The sequence below is a fragment of the Rhinatrema bivittatum genome, chromosome 18 (assembly GCF_901001135.1).
Source record: "Rhinatrema bivittatum chromosome 18, aRhiBiv1.1, whole genome shotgun sequence".
NCBI classification, from domain to species: Eukaryota; Metazoa; Chordata; class Amphibia; order Gymnophiona; family Rhinatrematidae; genus Rhinatrema; species Rhinatrema bivittatum.
The window spans coordinates 50,357,101-50,376,835 of NC_042632.1; the positions used below are offsets into that span (position 1 = coordinate 50,357,101).

Genomic DNA, 19,735 nt, shown 5'->3' on the forward strand with positions numbered 1-19,735 from the left:
GGCCAACAGGAGGGATTCGTCCCACGGGCTCTTGAGCTTCTGCCAGCCGAGGGGGCTTCGGATGTGAGTATCCCAGCATCGGAGTTCCTGCTCGCCTGGACCTTTCCTGTGTCTCGCTTCAGCCCTTGTCCTGATGTCTCCGTCTTGCTTCAGCCTGCCTCTGCCCCGTCTGATGTCTGCTGTTTAAGGACTCTGTCTGCCCTCGCCTCTATCCGGCCTGCTGCCCATTGCCGTTCCCTGTGGCAGGTCCGAAAGGGCCGGGAACAGTCGTCGGACCGTTCATTAGTCAACTTCCCCGTGTTGGCTACCATGGGCATGCAGGTCCGGCTGAGGGTCGGACTCCCTGCTTCTGTTCCTGCCTGCCTGGCTCACCATGCCTGCTCAGCTCACCTCCCACGGTGTGGCCTTGGGCTCCTCCTGGGGTCCTGCCGTGGCCCAAGGGCTCACCACCCGCCCGAGACGACCGCGCCCGCGCGCGCTCGTAACAATAGACTACTTTCTTTCTTTCTCTTTTGCTCACATATCTACAGTGCCTGATTGTAATCTGCTTTGAAATGCCTGCAAGGCAGAATATAAATCACATAAATAAATATCCTTCTGCAATAAATTAGCTGATTTTCCATCAATGACTCTAAGCATATGATCAGTTAATCTCCTTTTTCTTTTGGCCAGGTATTCTGCCAGGGTTGTTTTCACTTCCAGTCATGTCTTGCGCTTTCATTTGAGATCACATCTTTCCAGCTAATCTAATTTTATTTATTTATTTAAGTTTTTTATATACCAACATTCAAGACAAAAGTCCCATCATGCTGGTTCACATGAAACAGGAGTGCAAAATAAACTTAAACTTGAACAATAGTGCGGAAAAGCAGTTACATGTAACAAGGAAAAATAGAACTTGGAGAGAGAAGGAAAGGAAAACCAGCTAATTACATATAATTACATTGTAAGAGGTAGCTAATAGTGATGTTGATGGTGATGTGTGTTGATTGTTAGGAGTTAAATATTGGAGTTAGGAAAAGCCTGCATGAACAGCCAGGTCTTGAGTCTTTTCTTGAAGGTTGAGAGGCTGGGTTCCATTCTAAGATCTGGGGGGATGGAGTTCCATAAGGTAGGACCGGCTGTGGAGAAGGCCCGATTTCTTAGCGTAATGTGTCTGGTAGTTTTGGCTGGGGGTACTTGAAGTGATCCTTTGTAAGCATCTCTTGTCGGTCTTGTTGAAGTGTGTAATCGGAGGGGGAAATGAAGGTCAATTAGGGCTAGTTGATGGATGTTTTTGTATATGGTGAGAATGGCCTTGTAGATTATTCTGAAGTGGATGGGTAGCCAGTGGAGGCCCAATAGGATAGGGGTTATATGGTCTCTTCTCCTGGTGTTAGTGAGTATACGGGCAGAGGCATTTTGAACCATTTGCAGTGGTTTGGTGTGTAGTGAGGGGAGACCAAGCAAGATGGTGTTACAATAGTCCAGCTTTGCGAAGATGAGTGATTGTAGGATTGTTCTAAAGTCATGAGTGTGGAACAGAGGTCTTATTCTTTTCAGTACTTAATCTTATTCTTTTCAGTACTTAATCTTCAGAAATTTTCTGTAACACCACATTTCCAATGCATTATTTCTTTACACAAACTCTGTTTTACTTCCGTATCCTACCATTAAGATGTATGCAGGCAGTAGCTGTTTCTTTAGTTTTAAATCTAACTTCCACCCAAAAAACAAAAGGGGGTCATTTACTAAAGCTACAATAGCACATAGTAAATGCATTACCACAGAGATAATGCTCGGAATTTCAAATACTGCACATTATTTGCAAGTTAAAAATCCAGTGCAATGCAGGTAATTAAATGAGCTGAACTGGGATAATAATGCATGTCCTGATAACCAGGGTTCTTTCCTTAAACTGGCCAGCCAGCCACTGATACACTTTTGCCCCATACCAGCTTGTGCCATTTTGAAAGTGGTGCTGCTGGACCCTGGGCATTACTAGACCACCAGGGATTTAAAGTAAGTGGTAAGGGGTCCAGGCAGTGGCATAGCCACGCTCTATTTAAATGAGGCAGTGCACTAATAAGGAGGCGCTAAGGACAATAGCGCGTCCCTAGCGTCTCCTTATTAGCGGTAGAGCTGGCTGTCAGCAGGTCCAACAACCAACACACTATTTTACCAGCATTGGTTTTTGAACCTGCTGCCAGCCACAGGTTAGGAAAATGTACGCCGGTAAAATTGAGTGTCCATTTTTGTAACCCGCTGACCTGTGGGCAGATTTAAAAAAAAAATTTTTTTTTTTAATTTTAGGTTCTCCGACTTAATATCGCTAGGATATTAAGTCGGAGGGTGTATGGAAAAGCAGTTTTTCCACTTTTCTGTACACTTTTCCAGGTTGTTTAGAACTTAACCCAGCTTGGCTTGCACATTTTACTTTCAGAATCCCAGGCGACTAACTAATAGGCTCATCAACATGCATTTGCATGTGATGAGCGCTATTAGTTTTTGGGGGGTTGGCAGCGTATTTTCGATGTGCTATTACCCTTTACAGTATAAGGGGTAATAAGAGTGCATCGAAAATGCATGCCCAAACGGGTGTTAAATGAAAGGAGGCTCTTTTTTTTGGCTTAGGTGTCTCCAGAATTTGTATAGGTTTTTTTTTCATGTTGGGTTGTAATGTGAACTGTCATAGTTTTGCTCTGCACCCACTCTTATGATTATTGCTGTTTTACTGTAATTAGGTGATCTTGGCCCTTCTGGAAAGAGAATTTGTGAAAGAATACATTGATATTTGTTTTATTACATGATTGATTGGATCTGTTTATGTTTTTTTTTACTTTTTATCAGATCTTATGTATTTAAAAACTGCAATAAATACAAAATAAAATACAGATTAATAATGAATTTTTAATGTTGGTAAGTGCTTGAAATAAGTTAAAACATTCTAAAGTTTCACTCATGATGCACAAGGGCTGTTGTAGACTACTTAGGAACCCATTGGCATATAACTAATAGGGTTTTGACCTATATGCGTATAGCCTACAGCCTACGATTGCTAACTTTGGGCCTACCCAAAAAAATCAGTTCTGACTACTCCACTGAGTCCAGCTGGGAAGAGAGTAAGGGGGGGGGGGGGGGGGTTTAGGGAATTTGGGGAGTCATTTTTTTCTACACAAAGAGGTTGGGGTTTGGCACTGGGATAGAGTTGACAGGGAAGCTAATTTCTTTTTTTAAATTTCGGCCACTTCAAGGTATGTAGGAGTAGTGGGAGACAGGGCCTCACTAGACACCCCCCCCCCCCCCCACCAGGCCCTTTTAAAAAATATCAGCCTGAGACGGTTACAGTGGGAGCGAAACTGTATTCCTAGCGCAAGCACAACAACCCAGTTCAAGTTTCCATTGCAGCGCAGAAAATGAAATAACAGGAATCAGTTGCAACGCGCTAAGGAAAGGCCACACCCACCCCAACTTTTCCCGGCTGGTGCAGCAATCAGCAGCTCGCGCCTGTCTCGAGACGCCCCAGGAAGGCGGTCACGCTCCCGCCCTCTGCCCGCGCACCCTCACTGCGCCCAGGCGGTCACGTGAGCCTGTGGCGTCAGGGAGACGGCGTCTGCGTCTTGCGCGCGCGGGTTTCCCCCGGCCGGAAGTGGATGCGCTTTCGGTTTCTGTGGCGCTGCGCCCTCCGTAAGTTTTAGGGAGATTTATCCCGGGGGGGGGGGGGGGGTGTCTATTTGTTTGCTGCTCTTCGTAACCCTGCACCGCGAAGGACCGTAAAGGGTGAACGGTGCCAGGGGGAGGCTGCAGCTGTTTCAGGGTATGAGTGTGCATTGCGTTACAGGGAGGGGGGGGAAACGGCCAGAGCCGGGGTTTAAGGCGTGACAATCGCGATAGGCGAGAACTGAGCTGCAAAGTTTGCTTCCCCTTTCCCGCAAATCCCGAGGCTGCAAAGTCACGAGCTAGCGCTGCGCCATGCAGCAGGCAGGCGCTTCTTGTTCACTTTTCCCGTTGCTCTGTGCACCTTTCATTGTTGCTTGTTTTGCTAAAGTGCTCGGGGTCTGGTGCTGCATTAAAAACAAAAAAACTGACTGCATTTTACGAGGCGCTTCTGGGAGCTTCCTGCAGCCCACGACTGCGGGAGGCAGAGGGCATGCTTTGACCTTGCCGCTTCCCCTAAATCTTACAAGCACAAATTATTGCCTGCAATCAAGGTGCATTAGAGTTTACATGCTATTTAGCATATTTCAGGGAAGGCGGCCAGATAAGACTCAAAAGATGCGAAATCGTTTTTGGCTAGCGCGGAGAGTCATTTCACTTTGAGATGTTGCCTTAACTGGGAGAATCGCTACACTTCCATCTAGAGGAGATTAAATAGCAGAAAACCTAATTCTGTTTTGAGTAAATGTTAGCAGGTCCAACATTACAGTTGTAAGCTGCTTTGATCTTAAAATGGAATTAGGTTAATCAAAATTTAATAATTTGTATTTTTATATTCTGCCTGTTGTGACCCTTCAAAGCGGCCATTAGAAGCTGGAGCCTTGTTATGAACTGTCTTTATTTCTTTCTAAAAAGAAAAGTCCATTTCTCTATTCAAGGTTTTTTGTTCCAATATTTTGAAATAAAAGTTCCACCTATCTTCTAGTTTTAGTAGATTTTTTTTTTGTAATCATATCTTTCCACTGCCACCTAAGAGCAATGTGGTCGATAGCATAAACACGATGCCATTTCATACAACGTGCTATCGTCTGCATCCTTCAAACTGTTCTTGTGCTCAGCCTCTGAATCTGTAAAGCTATTTTGCCCACATACAGTTTCAGAGAAGGAGCTTGAATAATGTTAGGAGGCACCACCTAGAAAATAAGACCTTGGAATCGTTGTGAACAATATATTGAAAAAAAAAAAAAGCAAGCTAAAAAGCAATGGAGAATAATACAGAAAGTATCATATTGCTTCTGTATTGTGTGCAGTTGTGGTTGCTCCCATCTCAAAAAAGACATAGCGGGAAAAAACCTGGAACAGGTGCAGAGGAGGGCAACAAAAAATGATAAAGGGGATGGAATGATTCTCTTTGAGGCTAGGGCTCTTCAGCTTGGAAAAGAGAGGGTTGAGGAGATGTGATTGAAATGTTTAAAGTTATGAGTGGGGTGGAGTTGGTAAACAAAGGATGGTTATTTACCTTTTCATATAATACTAAAACAAGAGGATAATGCTATGAAACTAATAAGCAATTATTTACAAACACTGTCCTGCATTGCAGAAAAACCTATGATCACCTTTACAAGAAAACAGAATATCAGATCATATTCTCTCTTCTGCACTTCCCCCTGAAGACCCAGGTGAATTGGGCCGTTTCTGCAGTCTCTCCCCACACAGGGGTTTCCATTTCCCTTTCTAGTTTTAAATCTGCCGGTTTCATGTTTTGGGTTCTAGGGGGGAAAAAAAGGAAGCTCACGTAATCCTCACCATGTAGTTTAAGGATTTACTCTTTTCCCAGAGCTTCACAGTGATTTTTCTTCTCTCGGCGAAGTATTGCTGTAATTCATGATCTCGGTCTGTATGGACTCCTTAGTTCTGGAGGATTGGGCAAGGCAACTTGAACACTGGGAGATTTGTAATTGCCAGGTTCTTGTGGCCTGGATTGGCCTCTGTTGGAAACAGGATGCTGGGCTTGATGGACCCTTGGTCTGACCCAGCATGGCATGTTCTGATGTTCTTATATAGATATGCAGCTTTTTTGCATTGCACAGTTTTCCGATAGCTTACCTTTGTTTGTTTTTGATTAAATATATGAGATGATTTAATATTGTATTTAGAATTTATATACCGGCATTGTAGAGAAGATCCTTGGAAATATTTTTTTTTTGTTGACGGTATCATCTCTACCTTTGCTTCTATGCTTGCTTATGTATTTTCTTCTCACCCTATGGATTTTGTTATTGCTTTTAAAAACACATATCCTGTTTTATTTCTTGATCTTTATTGTATTAGCTGAATGTGAAATCTCCTCCATACATTACATATTCATTGCAGTGTAATAGTTTTCCCTTATTTTTACATATGTTTCAAAGGCCTTGTTATTCTCCAGATTTTGTCTTGCCCCTTTCTATACCACTTTATGCCATGACTTCTTCCTGTGGTGGTGTTTGTGCCTCTCTTGTGTGTCATTGCCATTGGTTTGTGCCTGTGGTTATCATCTGACTTCTTGCCTAATTTCCTATATGGAAAAAGTCTCTAACATTTAGTAATGTACTGACTACACAGAAATTCTCATAACAAAAGTTGTCATATCCATGTGCAAATTTCTATACCAAAGAAGGAAGTAGGGCATCACGAAAGGCTCACAAATCACCTTGTTATTTTTAGCGTGAAGTCTCATATATCAATTACTGCATTTAAGGGCTGATGTAATAAGCCTTAGTGCAGCTGATTGCTTCGGATTTGGCGCACTTTTTTTTTTTTTTTGGTGCATCACCTATACTTTTGATGTAGTAAGTTTTTTAGCACACAAGAAGCGTGCGCTAAACAGGAAGTAAAGGGGTGTGCTAACTTTAGCACACTTTGCAGGCTAGTGACCTACATGTGGAGTTGGTTCCAGACCCAGAAAGTGTGTTAAAAATGAGTGCACTCTTTTACTTCCAGTTTAGCGCTGAAATTGATTCATCTCTAATGCTGAAACTTTGCTTCAATCCCAAAGGGAAGTTTTAACTTGCTATTACTCCCCAAGTTGGAGATCCCTGGAGTAAGGACCCCCTTGCTAAAAAAAAAAAAACAAAAAACCAAACAATCCAGGACAGAGTGGACCATGATCCCCTGCGCCCCCCCCCCCCCGCCTCCTTCCCATCCCACACTCACCCAAGTAAAAAAAAAAAAAAATTGCTGAAGCTAAGTGGGTGAACCCTCTCCTTCCCATTCCCACCCAAGTTAAAAAGAAATAGCCGGCTGAGGGGGCGATCCCTCCTTTCCACTGACATCACAGCCATCGGGGAAGGGAATGCGAAGTGAATAAATGAATATTAAATGCCGGTGCAGCCCACAGGAGGAGGTAAGATCCCCTACTGGTGTTTCCTGCAACTTTTGGAGATACAGGGGTGGGGTGGTTCACAGATTTCAACTTTGGAGATTTGGGGGAGGGAATTAGGAGCCCAGGTGCTATTTTTTTTTTAATGGGTAGGAGGAAGGGGGATCAGCTCCTCCGTGGACCTTTTAACAGGTGGAGTTGGGAGTGAGAGAAATTGCCACTGGGCCTCATATTAAAATGAAAGTAAATCTATTTTCACTTCTGTAAGCACATTTTTTTTATTTTTTATTTTTTTTACTTCAGAGAATTTTAAAAGCCCTGTGCTTGTAAAAATCAGGGATTATGCGTGGGGCCGGCTTCGAAAGGGCCCGGCCACGCGTGTAACCCCCCTATACGCGCACAATTGCCGGGCCAGAAGAAAGGGTGGGGGGCGAGCTGGGACAGCATGCAGAGTTTACCTCTGTTCCGGAGGAGCAGTAAGCACAAAAACAAAAAAATTGGGGATAGGAAGGGTAGGTGTAGGGGTCGGGGAAGAGGGAGGCACCCGCACATGCACACACGGATATTGTATTTTATAACATGCGCGTGGCCACACGCATGCAGATACCTTATTTTATAACATGCGCATGCAGATATTTTATAACATGCACATGGCTGCGCGTGCAGATATTGTATTTTATAACGTGCATGGCTGCGCGTGCAGATACCGTATTTTATAACATGTGCATGGCTGCGCGTGCAGATACCGTATTTTATAACATGTGCATGGCTGCGCGTGCAGATATTGTATTTTATAACGTGCATGGCTGCTCGTGCAGCTACCGTATTTTATAACATGCGCATGGCTGCGCGTGCAGCTACCGTATTTTATAACATGCGCATGGCTGCGCGTGCAGATATCGTATTTTATAACATGCGCGTGCAGCTACCGTATTTTATAACATGCGCGTGCAGATGTATTTTATAACATGCGCATGGCTGCACGTGCAGCTATCGTATTTTATAACATGCGCATGGCTGCGCGTGCAGCTATCGTATTTTATAACATGCGCATGGCTGCGCGTGCAGATATCGTATTTTATAACATGAGCGTGCAGATATCGTATTTTATAACATGCGCGGCTGCGTGTGCAGATATCGTATTTTATAACATGCGCGTGCAGATGTCGTATTTTATAACGTGCATGGCTGCACGTGCAGATATTGTATTTTATAACGTGCATGGCTGCTCGTGCAGCTACCGTATTTTATAACATGCGCATGGCTGCGCGTGCAGCTACCGTATTTTATAACATGCGCATGGCTGCGCGTGCAGATACCGTATTTTATAACATGCGCATGGCTGCGCGTGCAGATACCGTATTTTATAACATGCGCATGGCTGCGCGTGCAGATACCGTATTTTATAACATGCGCATGGCTGCGCGTGCAGATACCGTATTTTATAACATGCGCATGGCTGCGCGTGCAGCTACCGTATTTTATAACATGCGCATGGCTGCGCGTGCAGCTACCGTATTTTATAACATGCGCATGGCTGCGCGTGCAGATATCGTATTTTATAACATGCGCATGGCTGCGCGTGCAGATATCGTATTTTATAACATGCGCGTGCAGATGTATTTTATAACATGCGCATGGCTGCGAGTGCAGCTATCGTATTTTATAACATGCGCGTGCAGATATCGTATTTTATAACATGCGCGTGCAGATGTATTTTATAACATGCGCATGGCTGCGCGTGCAGCTATCGTATTTTATAACATGCGCGTGCAGATATCGTATTTTATAACATGCGCGTGCAGATGTATTTTATAACATGCGCATGGCTGCGCGTGCAGCTATCGTATTTTATAACATGCGTGTGCAGATATCGTATTTTATAACATGCGCGTGCAGATGTCGTATTTTATAACGTGCATGGCTGCGCGTGCAGATATTGTATTTTATAACGTGCATGGCTGCTCGTGCAGCTACCGTATTTTATAACATGCGCGTGGCTGCGCGTGCAGCTATCGTATTTTATAACATGCGCATGGCTGCGCGTGCAGCTACCGTATTTTATAACATGCGCGTGCAGCTACCGTATTTTATAACATGCGCATGGCTGCGCGTGCAGCTATCGTATTTTATAACATGCGCATGGCTGCGCGTGCAGATATCGTATTTTATAACATGCGCGTGCAGCTACCGTATTTTATAACATGCGCGTGCAGATGTATTTTATAACATGCGCATGGCTGCGCGTGCAGCTATCGTATTTTATAACATGCGCATGGCTGCGCGTGCAGCTATCGTATTTTATAACATGCGCATGGCTGCGAGTGCAGCTATCGTATTTTATAACATGCGCGTGCAGATATCGTATTTTATAACATGCGCGTGCAGATATCGTATTTTATAACATGCGCGGCTGCGTGTGCAGATATCGTATTTTATAACATGCGCGTGCAGATATCGTATTTTATAACATGCGCGGCTGCGTGTGCAGATATCGTATTTTATAACATGCGCGTGCAGATATCGTATTTTATAACATGCGCGGCTGCGTGTGCAGATATCGTATTTTATAACATGCGCGTGCAGATGTCGTATTTTATAACATGCGCGGCTGCACGTGCAGATACCGTATTTTATAACATGCGCGTGCAGATGTCGTATTTTATAACGTGCATGGCTGCGCGTGCAGATACCGTATTTTATAACATGTGCATGGCTGCGCGTGCAGCTACCGTATTTTATAACATGCGCGTGCAGATATCGTATTTTATAACATGCACATGGCTGCGCGTGCAGATATCATATATATTTTTTAATTTATCAATTTTTTCAAAATAAATACAAAGTACAAACTTTGCACAGAAAATCAGAAACAGATTAATCATAACATTTATCAATTTACTGAAATAAACATCATCATTTACCAAGACCACAATTTGCTGGGAGTGGAGAGGGAGGAACAATGTCATCTATATCTTAGGAGCTATTAAAGAAAATAGTTTTTGAACCATAAATTCTCGGTGGCTAAACTCCAATCTAATTTCTTCTTTTATGCCTGAGTTATGGGGCTTACTTGAGGAGAAGAGGAAGGAAGCATTCTCATTCGGGAATCTAGAAACATTTTTAATTGTTCAGCAGATGTCGTATTTTATAACATGCGCATGGCTGCGCGTGCAGATGTCGTATTTTATAACGTGCACGTGGCGACGCACGCATGTTATAAAATCAGCGCGTCTATTTGTGCGCACCGAGAACCGTGCGCCTTTTAAAATCAACCCCTTAGTGCGCAATTTAAACTATTGTGTGCTTTGCTTCTCATTTCCTTATTACACCTGAAATGTTAAAATTTAGTGCTGTTTTTTTTATGTGGTCTTATTACTTCGGCCCCTGAGAGGGTAATTTTGAAACATCCTGAATAACTAATGCTGCCATTATTTTATTCATTTAATTGTATTACATTTATAATCTGCACACTGAAATTCACCTGTTCCTCTTGGCAGATGACAAATATTACAAAGAGATGTAAGTAAAACCAGCAAAAAATAAGACAAAAACTCAAGAATAAAACACAGTAGCAACATAAAAAAATACATAGGACCTGATAAAAACTATTGTGTAGCTACAAACCACCTAAATACAGCAATTCACAGGAGTAACCTCGTCTTTGCAATTTTACAAAATTGCAGATAGAACATAACCTAATCTCAGCTGATGAGGCCACATAGCAAAAAAATGTTTGATGGATTACAGATAGTTGTGTGGAGCATAGAGATGGCAAATTTAACAAAGCTGCCAGTGAAGAGCATCTGGGAGAGCAGCGAGATAGCTGAGCTGTCAGATAGGCAGGACCTAATGCATGTATTGCCTGAAATGTCAGACAAACTATTTAAAATTGATCCATAGAGAACTGGCAACCAGTGTTGATCACACAGGACTAGAGTTATATGCTGTTTCGAAAGCTGACTTTCGTGCATAAATCCGCTTTGAATATTATTCCATCAACTCTACCACACATAAAAGTTATACCTGCTATTTGGTGTACACAAAATTTTCCTGAAGATTTACACACACAGTTCTGAAAATCCAAAAATATGCATGTAAGTCCAAACCCCTTCTGAATTCCATCCCCAGAAATGCCTCGGCTCAGAGTGGGTAGCCTTACATGTGAACATACATGCATAAGTTTACCTGTATGTCAGGCAAACAATTTTGTAAAAAATCATTTCTGCATGGAAGAGACTTTTTTTGCACAAAAGTCCCTTTCTAAATTATTATAATGTCAAGGACCACAGAACTGGGACTTTTTTTAGCTTAAGTCACAGAAGCAATTTCAGAAAAGAATTTTGCAGTGAGTTTTCAGCACAATGTGTATTCAGTGCTTCCAGGAAAAGAAGGATTTCCGGCCCATTTCCTTGTTGCTTATATTGTCTAAGATAACTGAAAACGTTGTTTACAGTTGTTGTTCTTTTGGAAACCAACAACTTCTTGACAGTTCAGTTTGGATTCAAGTTGTGTCACAGTACTGAAACTCTTCTGGTTTCTGTTTTTTGACACCATTCATTTCAGTTTTGACTCTGGTTCTCAATTTCTCCTGATCCTGTTCGATATATCTTCAGCTTTTGACACCCTTAATTACAGTATCCTATAGAAACGACGGCAGAAGAAGACCAAATGGCCCATCTAGTCTGCCCAGCAAGCTTTTGCACTTTTTTTTTTCCTCATACTTGTCTGTTACTCTTGGCCCTTAGTAACCTATTTGGTTCTATTTCCCTTCCACCCCCGTCATTAATGTAGAGAGCAGTGTTGGAACTGCATCTAAGTGAAATAGCTTAATTAGTTAGGGGTATTAACCACCGCAGTAAGCAAGCTACACCCATGCTTATCTGTTTACCCAGACTATGTAATTCAGTCCTTGTTGGTTGTTGCCTGTATATAGATCCACCTTTCTACATTCCCCCCTGCCGTTGAAGCAGAGAGCCATGCTGGCTATGCATTGAAAGTGAAGTGTCAGCCTTTCTTCCCTGCTCTTGAAGCAGAGAGCTATGCTTTATATGCATTGAAAGTGAAGTATCAGGCTTATTTGGTTTGGGGTAGTAACCGCCGTAATAAGCAAGCTACTCCCCGCTTTTTTAAAAATTATTTCCAGGTAGTAGCCCGCGGCACTGGGCATCACTTTTACTGTTCTTTCCTGGTTTTCCTCTTTTCTCTCTAATCAGTCTTATTATGTAATGACTGGCAATTCTTCATCCAACTTTCACTGTTTAACTACAGGTGTCCCCAAGGATCTTCACTTTCTCCTTTTCAATATTTACCTTGTTCCTTTTTGTGCAGATCTTTCCAAGCTGGGTGTTCTTTTTAAAGTATATGCAAATGGCATTCAATTTGTTCTTCTCATTACCATCTCTTTTTGATTTTGTCTTTCTGTCTGCTTGAGCAAGATTAAGGACTGGTGTTATATGGCAAGCTTTCTCTCAATTTAAGGAAAAGTGAAATTGTGTGTTTATCTCACATGGCTGAGCCGAATATCCCTGCAAATGTCCAGGCTGATGGATTTTCCGTTCCCATTCAACTTAAGTGCTCGTAATATATGGGGGTGGGGGGGGGGGTCATAGTTGACTCATCTCTTGTCTGTTTGCCCGCAGAGCAGTCAAGTTTACTTCGAACTCTGGACTCTGTTCCTTGAAGCCTGTTTTAGGCCATCATGAATTCCACATTGTGACCCAGTCCCTCATTTTATTTTCCCCTAATTACTGTAACATTTTGTTCTTGGGTTTGCTCGGCTCCCATCCTCGGGCTCTGCAATTAATCCCAAGTTCTGCGTCTGGGCTGATTTCTGGCTCCTCTCCGCATGATCGTATTCTTCTTATCCTGGCTCCCAGTTCGCCTGGGGAGTAAAGTTCAAAGTTCTTGCCGTGGTCTTTAAAGCCCATTCAACAATAAATCCCCCTTCACCGCTTGCGCTCTTCTTCTCGGCTCACGTTAGATATTCCCACCTCAAAACAAGTTCTCTAAAAAAAAAAGGCTCTTTGGCTGGTCCAAATTTATGGAATGATTTATCCAAGACAATGAGATCTGAGAAAGGCCTGCGTTCCAGAAGCAGCTCCAGAGCCCTTTCTTTTCACCCAGGCTTTCCTGGGTTAATAAGGCCTAGGAACTGGTATGGGCCGGATTTTCAAAACGTTACGCGCGCAAATGTACCTACGCGCGCCGGGCCTATTTTAAAGAGGCCCAGCGACGCACGTAAAGCCCCAGGACGCGTCTTAAGACCCAGGGCTTTCAAAAAGAGGAGGGGGCGGGGTCAGAGGCTCCCGGCACAGCGGCCATTTGCTGCTGTGGTGGGGGATCGCGCGTAGGAGAATTTATTTGGCGGGGGGGGGATTTAGCTTAGGGCTGGGGGGGGTAGGGAAGTTCCCTCCGAGGCCGCTCCGTGTCTTAAAATCTACCCCTATGTATTTAGCCACCTTGCATTGCGAGCTTAATTTTTGTTTATTATGATGTTTTACCTTAATGTGCTGTCTCGGCTGTCGTATGTTCATTAATTGTTTCTTTCTGTGTGTTTTTGTCGATGGTATGTATATCGATTATTTTATCGTGTGTGTGTATTGTGATCCGCTGAGAATCGTGGATCATCGGAATGCCGTTGTTTAAAATAAATGTTCAATATGCTAGCATTTGTCTAAACTTTGGCTAGATTGTTGATTTAGATTATAACCGTATTTGTATTCTAGGACAAATTAAATCTGAATGTTTTTTGGCACCTCGGAAGTGAAGAGAAATATTCCGCAAAGATGTCCAAGATTGACAAGATGAGCATCCTCGGAGTGAGGAGTTTTGGAGTAGAAGACAAACACAAGCAAATTATTACGTTCTTCACCCCCTTGACCATTTTAGTGGGGCCAAATGGTGCTGGAAAAACGGTAAATCCTTTTGCCATGAAAGAGCATTTCTGTGTTTATTTAGGAAAAAATTAACAATCACTGAGGATATTCTTTATTGCCTCGCTCAGTCGTTGCAGGCTTTTAATGCTCTGTGAGGATAATTTTCGAAGCCATTCACCCAGGTGCATTGCCTTTCTGAAACTGATCCTCCCTCCCTCAGTCTGGTTACGAGTACTCGCGTTCTTGCACAGTGCAGCGCGCTTTTAGCCGGATCATGAGGAGGCGTGGGCGGGGAAGTCGTGCACGCAGGCTGCGTTTTTTCTAGCTGCATCATTTTCCATTTCAATTTCTCTGGCGCAGAAAGCGGATGAGAAATCCAGGGGGTAACTTTCTACGTGTGGGGCAGGTCTGAAAGGGGGGAAGTACGTCTGTGCCTTCCCTTTGGAAGGGCAGTAATCCCGGGCGGGGAGTTTGAAAGTTGCTGCTCTTTGTGGATCAGCAGCTTGACTCGTCATGACCCGGCTAGATCGTCTCTGGCTGAGAAAGGTGTAGAGGAAACAGGAGACTATATTTCTGTGCTGAGAGGGTGGTTGATCCCTGGCGCGACCTGCTGGCAGAGGTAATGGTTACAGAGGCGAGATGGAATTTAAAAATGCTTGTGGATGTGCAGAGCAGAGTGGGGAAGAGCTGCTGGGGGCAGGTAATGGGTAGGAGATATGAAAGAAAGAGAGATGCTTAGGACAGTTGTGAGGGGGGGGGGGTGTAGTGCTGGTGTTGGTCTAAGCAGAGGGGAGCGTTTGTGCTCATCAACCCAAAGTGGTAGAAAACCAGAGAGGAGGCGTCTTAATCGGGGTAGAGCAGATGGGCTTTTGGTCTTTATTTGCCTTCCTATACTATGCAATTCATTTTCAAAGGGTTTAGACAGCCTTAGGAAATTAGGTGCTTTAATCGGTCCCTTTTGAAAATAGACCGTGCTTGAGCCCGTAAATTTAGGTCCCTAAAAAGTGGCAGGGTGGGGGAGGGGAAAGAGATGGGTGCCTAGCACAGATTTTTCAGACCCGGGGCACCTGACTTAACTACCTAAATCTTGGCAAATGAATTGCAGGCCTTCATTTTAGGTGTCTGAGTGTAAGAGAATTTTTCAGCTGAATGGACCCCAGTTTCATCCGAAAAGCCGCCTGAATTTAGGCACCTGAGCAAAGCATTCTGCATGATTTGAAAATTTACACGTTATTACTGTGGGGGTGGGGGGCAGATCTGCTCCACGCGTGCCAGAGTGCTCAGCATGTTTACTGGGTATGACCGACGCCCCGGGGGCAGCTCGCGGATTCTGCATCAAATGGCATCTTGCTTGCTTCAAGTTAATGTCTGCTTCATTTTGTTTCCCTTTCACTCCCCAGACCATTATTGAGTGTTTGAAGTACGTCACCATGGGAAATTTCCCACCGGGCACCAAAGGAAACACATTTGTTCATGATCCAAAGGTACTCTGGTAACTGAGCTCAGCAAAATATCCCAAACGCATCACAGAAGTTAGGACCGAGGGTTTCCTGCAGGGCACGTTTTTCCTTTTCCAGCATTGCTTTGATTAAAGCAGTATTTCTGTGGCATATTCTGTTATGTAGGGTTTTGGGGGTTTTTTGGCCATATTTATTGATTAAAGTTTGGGTCTTTACACGTCTGACACGTCTGAGCCCTTCCAGAGCTGCATACCCCGAGTAGATCGTGAGCGGGAAGGGACAGTGGCTCCCCGGCATGTGGAGGGGAGGGAGAGCACGGGCCAGTTCCAGTCAGGGAGCCTTGTGTCGTGCAGCTGTAACCAGGATTCCCCACGGCCTCCATTCACCCTGCATGAACCTGGGTTTTGGCACATCAGTCAGATTCTTGTCATTAAAGCTATCATATGACCAATGTCAGAATCGGTCAGGAGGGCCTGTTCCAACCTGTGAGAGGTTGAATCTGAGTAACTTGCCGTCGTTTGTGACTTGAGTAAATGATCTCCTCTATGCTCTTAGCTGACACTAACTGGTTTGAAAGTCTGCATTCCCAGTACAAGGGCTGGTGATTAATTAGCTTTGGAGACTACATTTCTTCCGGGAGAAGACTGGGTAACTTTTGTGGCTATAAAAAAGGATGTTTAGGTACCTGGTGATATGCTGTATTATGGCACTGCAGTTAATTGGCGCAGTGTAATTATGGGGGATATATAAATTTCAGTGTTCTCAGTCCAGCTCTTCTCATAAGCAGGAAACTCATTAGGAAAAAGAAATTTGCAAAAATAAAACCAAGATCAAATTTTCTACAGCATGTTTTGGGCTTTATGGGGGCCCACAAGTTTTTAGAGGATAAAACTTGTGTTTAGAAGCCTGAGGTTACCCCACCATAAAAAGAAGCCGCCGCCTTTTAAAACCCTGCTCAGGAAAGCTCCTATTAGAGACTTCTGAGCCAGGCTATTTTATCATTCATGCAGGTTGCCCATGAGACGGATGTTAGAGCTCAGATCCGCCTGCAGTTCCGAGATGTTAATGGCGAAGTTGTAGCGGTCCAGAGATCCATGATCTGTACCCAGAAGGGCAAGAAAACGGAGTTTAAAACCTTGGAAGGCGTGATCACCAGAGTAAAGTAAGCTTCTCCTGAGACATTGGGGCCTGGGTATTTAACTGCGCATTTAAAAAAAAAAAAAAAAAAAAGTGAGCTGAAACTGATTTGTGTCTACCAAGAAACCATCATTTAGTTTAAAGCGAAAACATATAGGCTGGAGAGATCTAGAATCACCCTGTCTTTCTCCCTTTATATTTTGTTTTGCAAGCAGTGGTTAGATGAGCGTAGCAATTTTCAAAAGCCCACTTACACGGGTAAATTACCTTTACCCCTGTAAAACCCAGTTTTAAGTTTGTGAATGCTTTTGGAAATCAGGCCCTTCTATTTATTTATTTATTTGTTTTTACAATTTTGCAGAGCAGAAGGTGACCAGCTCTGACCCCGTGGCCACACAGTTTATGTTTAATCTCCTCCTCCCTGAAGGATCGCGCAAAGTGCCCATGCTGTGTTTGTATTTTGGATTAACTCGGGCAGCCACCAGCATGGGTACCCACATGCGGTGGAAATAATCAAATTTCACGGATTTACAAGTGGGAGGGGGCGCGGGGGGGGGGGGGTCTCTCCACTTAGCAATAAAATTAAAAAAAAAAAAAAATCATCAATGAAAGCGGGAGGTGAAATAATTTTGCGTATATGCCAGTGAACCTGTCCATAGGTTTTACCTGCATTAAGCGTGCTTTTGCAAATTGCTGTGTGATGGTACGTTGCTTTTCCATGCCTTAACTCTTTTGAAAATTCACCTCGGCGTGTCTTCGGATACTGCGAGCACCGACTGCTGAAAAGTCTTGGATTCCCAGTTGCGTGCCTCAGCCGCTGCCGTTGCTTGCCTCGGAGTTTGGTTTTTTGGTTTTTTTTTTATTGGCTGGCACTTTCTAACTGAGATCCAACAGAAATATGAAAGCTATTGCTGGGGCAATTTAGAGATGGCCTGCCAGCACATTTTCGGAGAGAAACTCCCCCTCCCCCGGGGGGGGGATTCCCTCTTAAAATCCAGCCAGTGGCTTCCGATCTTTTGCTGTTGCAGCGCGAGACTGTTTCAGAGAAGATCCCTCTGCTTTAGAGACGCCGTCAGGTAAGATTTCATGTCACAGGTTCCTCAGGGAACGAATCATCCCTCGCTCATGGAAAAGACCCCCCCCCCCCCCCCCCCGTGTGCAGTAACCTTCATTAAAAAAAAATAAAAAAATTTTTAAAGCGGCTGCAGATGTATTACGTAAATATTTGTCGAAAGAAATGAATGGTGCGCTGAGGGCGTCTTTTTTTTGTGTCTCTGTCGTGCAGGCATGGGGAGAAGGTGAGTCTGAGCACCAAGTGCGCGGAATTGGACCGGGAAATGATCAGCTCCCTCGGCGTCTCCACGGCCGTGCTCAATAACGTCATCTTCTGCCATCAAGAGGATTCCAACTGGCCCTTGAGCGAGGGAAGGCAGCTGAAGATAAAGTTTGACGAAATCTTTTCAGCTACGAGGTGGGTTTTTGTTTCCGAAAGGCAGGCCGGGGCAAATGCTGCGGCTGTGCCCGTCACTCTTTGCAGAGAGACGCGATCCGATTCCTGGCGAGATGCCATTGTTTGGCCTGTTCTGGGTTTTGTTTTTCTAAGCTTCCATCCCAGTGCCTTGTGATATTTGTAGTCCTGCTTCCGTGTGCAATTAGCACTGCAGATACCATAGTGCATCAGGAGGAGCGCCAATGTCTGAAAAGACTGTCTCCATATATTACATCCCAGCTGTGTGCCTTGCTGTCTCATTTCTTACCAAAATTACCATGGACGTAATTTTAAACATTTTTGCTGATTTTTTTCTTTTGCATTTTGTGTTTTGTTTTTCCTTTTTTGTTCTGGACTGGTAATTTCCTCCTTTGAACATCCAGCTCAGTCAGAACCATTCTGTACTGTGGTACGGTGACGTGAGCCTTCATTCACAGCTACCCAGATATTTTACCCCGTTTTTAATCTTCTCCTTCCCTCCTTTCTGGCTCCATCATCGCAGTATCTCATTCCCAACTGAGTTCAGATATCATCACTATGCAGTGACTGGGATTCTCTTTCTCCGGGGCGGGGGCTGTGAATGCCACCTACACCGTATCCCCAGTCTTGGCTAATCTAGGAGTGGAAGCCGAGCTCAAGGGTTAAACCCAGATTTCCCACATGGCCTTGCACAGGCTAGCTCGAAAATTTGTGTTCTTTTGATGGTATTTGCATCAGAAGGCGAATAATCTTGTAAAACCTACTGGGCAGCATTGCATAGTATTACCAAGTGGTTATCCCATAATGCCACATGACCACAGATCATGGAAATGGAAATAAAAAAGATTTTTAAAAACAAGAATTAAAGAACCTTCCCCACCCCCCACCCCCTTTCCTCTCTAAGGAAAATTGAGGACCTTAGGCGCGACAGCCGCAGTTGACTTCTCTTCTCTGTTGTGACAGCGCTATCTTCTGTTTTTCTCTCTAGGTACATTAAAGCTCTGGAAACCCTGCGTCAGGTGCGGCAGAAGCAAGGCCAGAGAGTCAGAGAGTGCCAGACAGAGCTCAAGTACCTGAAACAGAACCGAGCCAAAGCCCAGGAAATCCAGGAGCAGCTCAGTGGCAAGGAAGATCAGCTGGCTGCTTCCAAAGACAACGCCAGGTCGATTGAAAAACAGCTCGATCCTCTAAAGGTTACCTTGTTTGTTTCTCATTTACTTTAAATGCGATTTTTGTTAGTTAAGGAGATCTTGTTGACTTATCTTTTATTTAGTTTCCACCTGTAGTTTCAAGTTGAAGTCCCTGGGTGAATAATGGGCCCCGTGTATCGTGGGTCTCTCTTTGAGCTGCAGTTCTAGCGAGTAAACAGAAATAGATGTGCAGTGGAAGCCGAGTGCATTAAGCTTCCTGCAAGCCCTGTGCCTGTTTTCACAGTTAGTCCTGTTTTTAGGTGCAATACCCGTGTGGCAAGGCTTGTGAGAGCAGAGCCTGCAGTACTGCAGCTGGAGGGACGTTGTAAAGGGGTCTCTCTTGGCGATCATTCAGTGTTGTGCCAGGATGCTTCACAATATCCCACAAGCCCTTGGAGTGCAATGGAAATCGAAGGGACATTTTGGAATAGTTTGAGAGCGCGAGTCTATTCTCGTCAAACTCCGACCCCTCTATGTGGGTAAAAAAACCCCAACATGCTTGTTGTTTTTTTTCCAGTTACAATGTAAACCGAGATGATATGTAAATTCTTACATGAATCCCGGTATAATGTTAAATAAATAAAATACTTAGAACCCTAGCACTA

General features: G+C 44.0%; 1 protein-coding gene across 2 annotated transcripts in view; it reads left to right on the plus strand.

Moving 5' to 3' along the window:
• The first annotated feature begins 3,509 nt into the window (after nt 1–3,509).
• Nucleotides 3,510–19,735, plus strand: part of RAD50 (RAD50 double strand break repair protein) — an 87,194-nt gene continuing 70,968 nt past the window's right edge. Inside the window, exons 1-6 of one of the 2 annotated variants that reach the window (XM_029583355.1) lie at nt 3,510–3,666; nt 13,726–13,914; nt 15,276–15,359; nt 16,346–16,497; nt 17,758–17,943; nt 18,929–19,133. In XM_029583355.1, the coding sequence (XP_029439215.1) occupies nt 13,786–13,914; nt 15,276–15,359; nt 16,346–16,497; nt 17,758–17,943; nt 18,929–19,133 (756 nt within the window). In that variant the 5' untranslated portion in view covers nt 3,510–3,666; nt 13,726–13,785. Of the gene's footprint in view, nt 3,667–3,780; nt 3,797–13,725; nt 13,915–15,275; nt 15,360–16,345; nt 16,498–17,757; nt 17,944–18,928; nt 19,134–19,735 lie in introns of those variants that run through there. The other variant, XM_029583356.1, reaches the window with a different exon arrangement.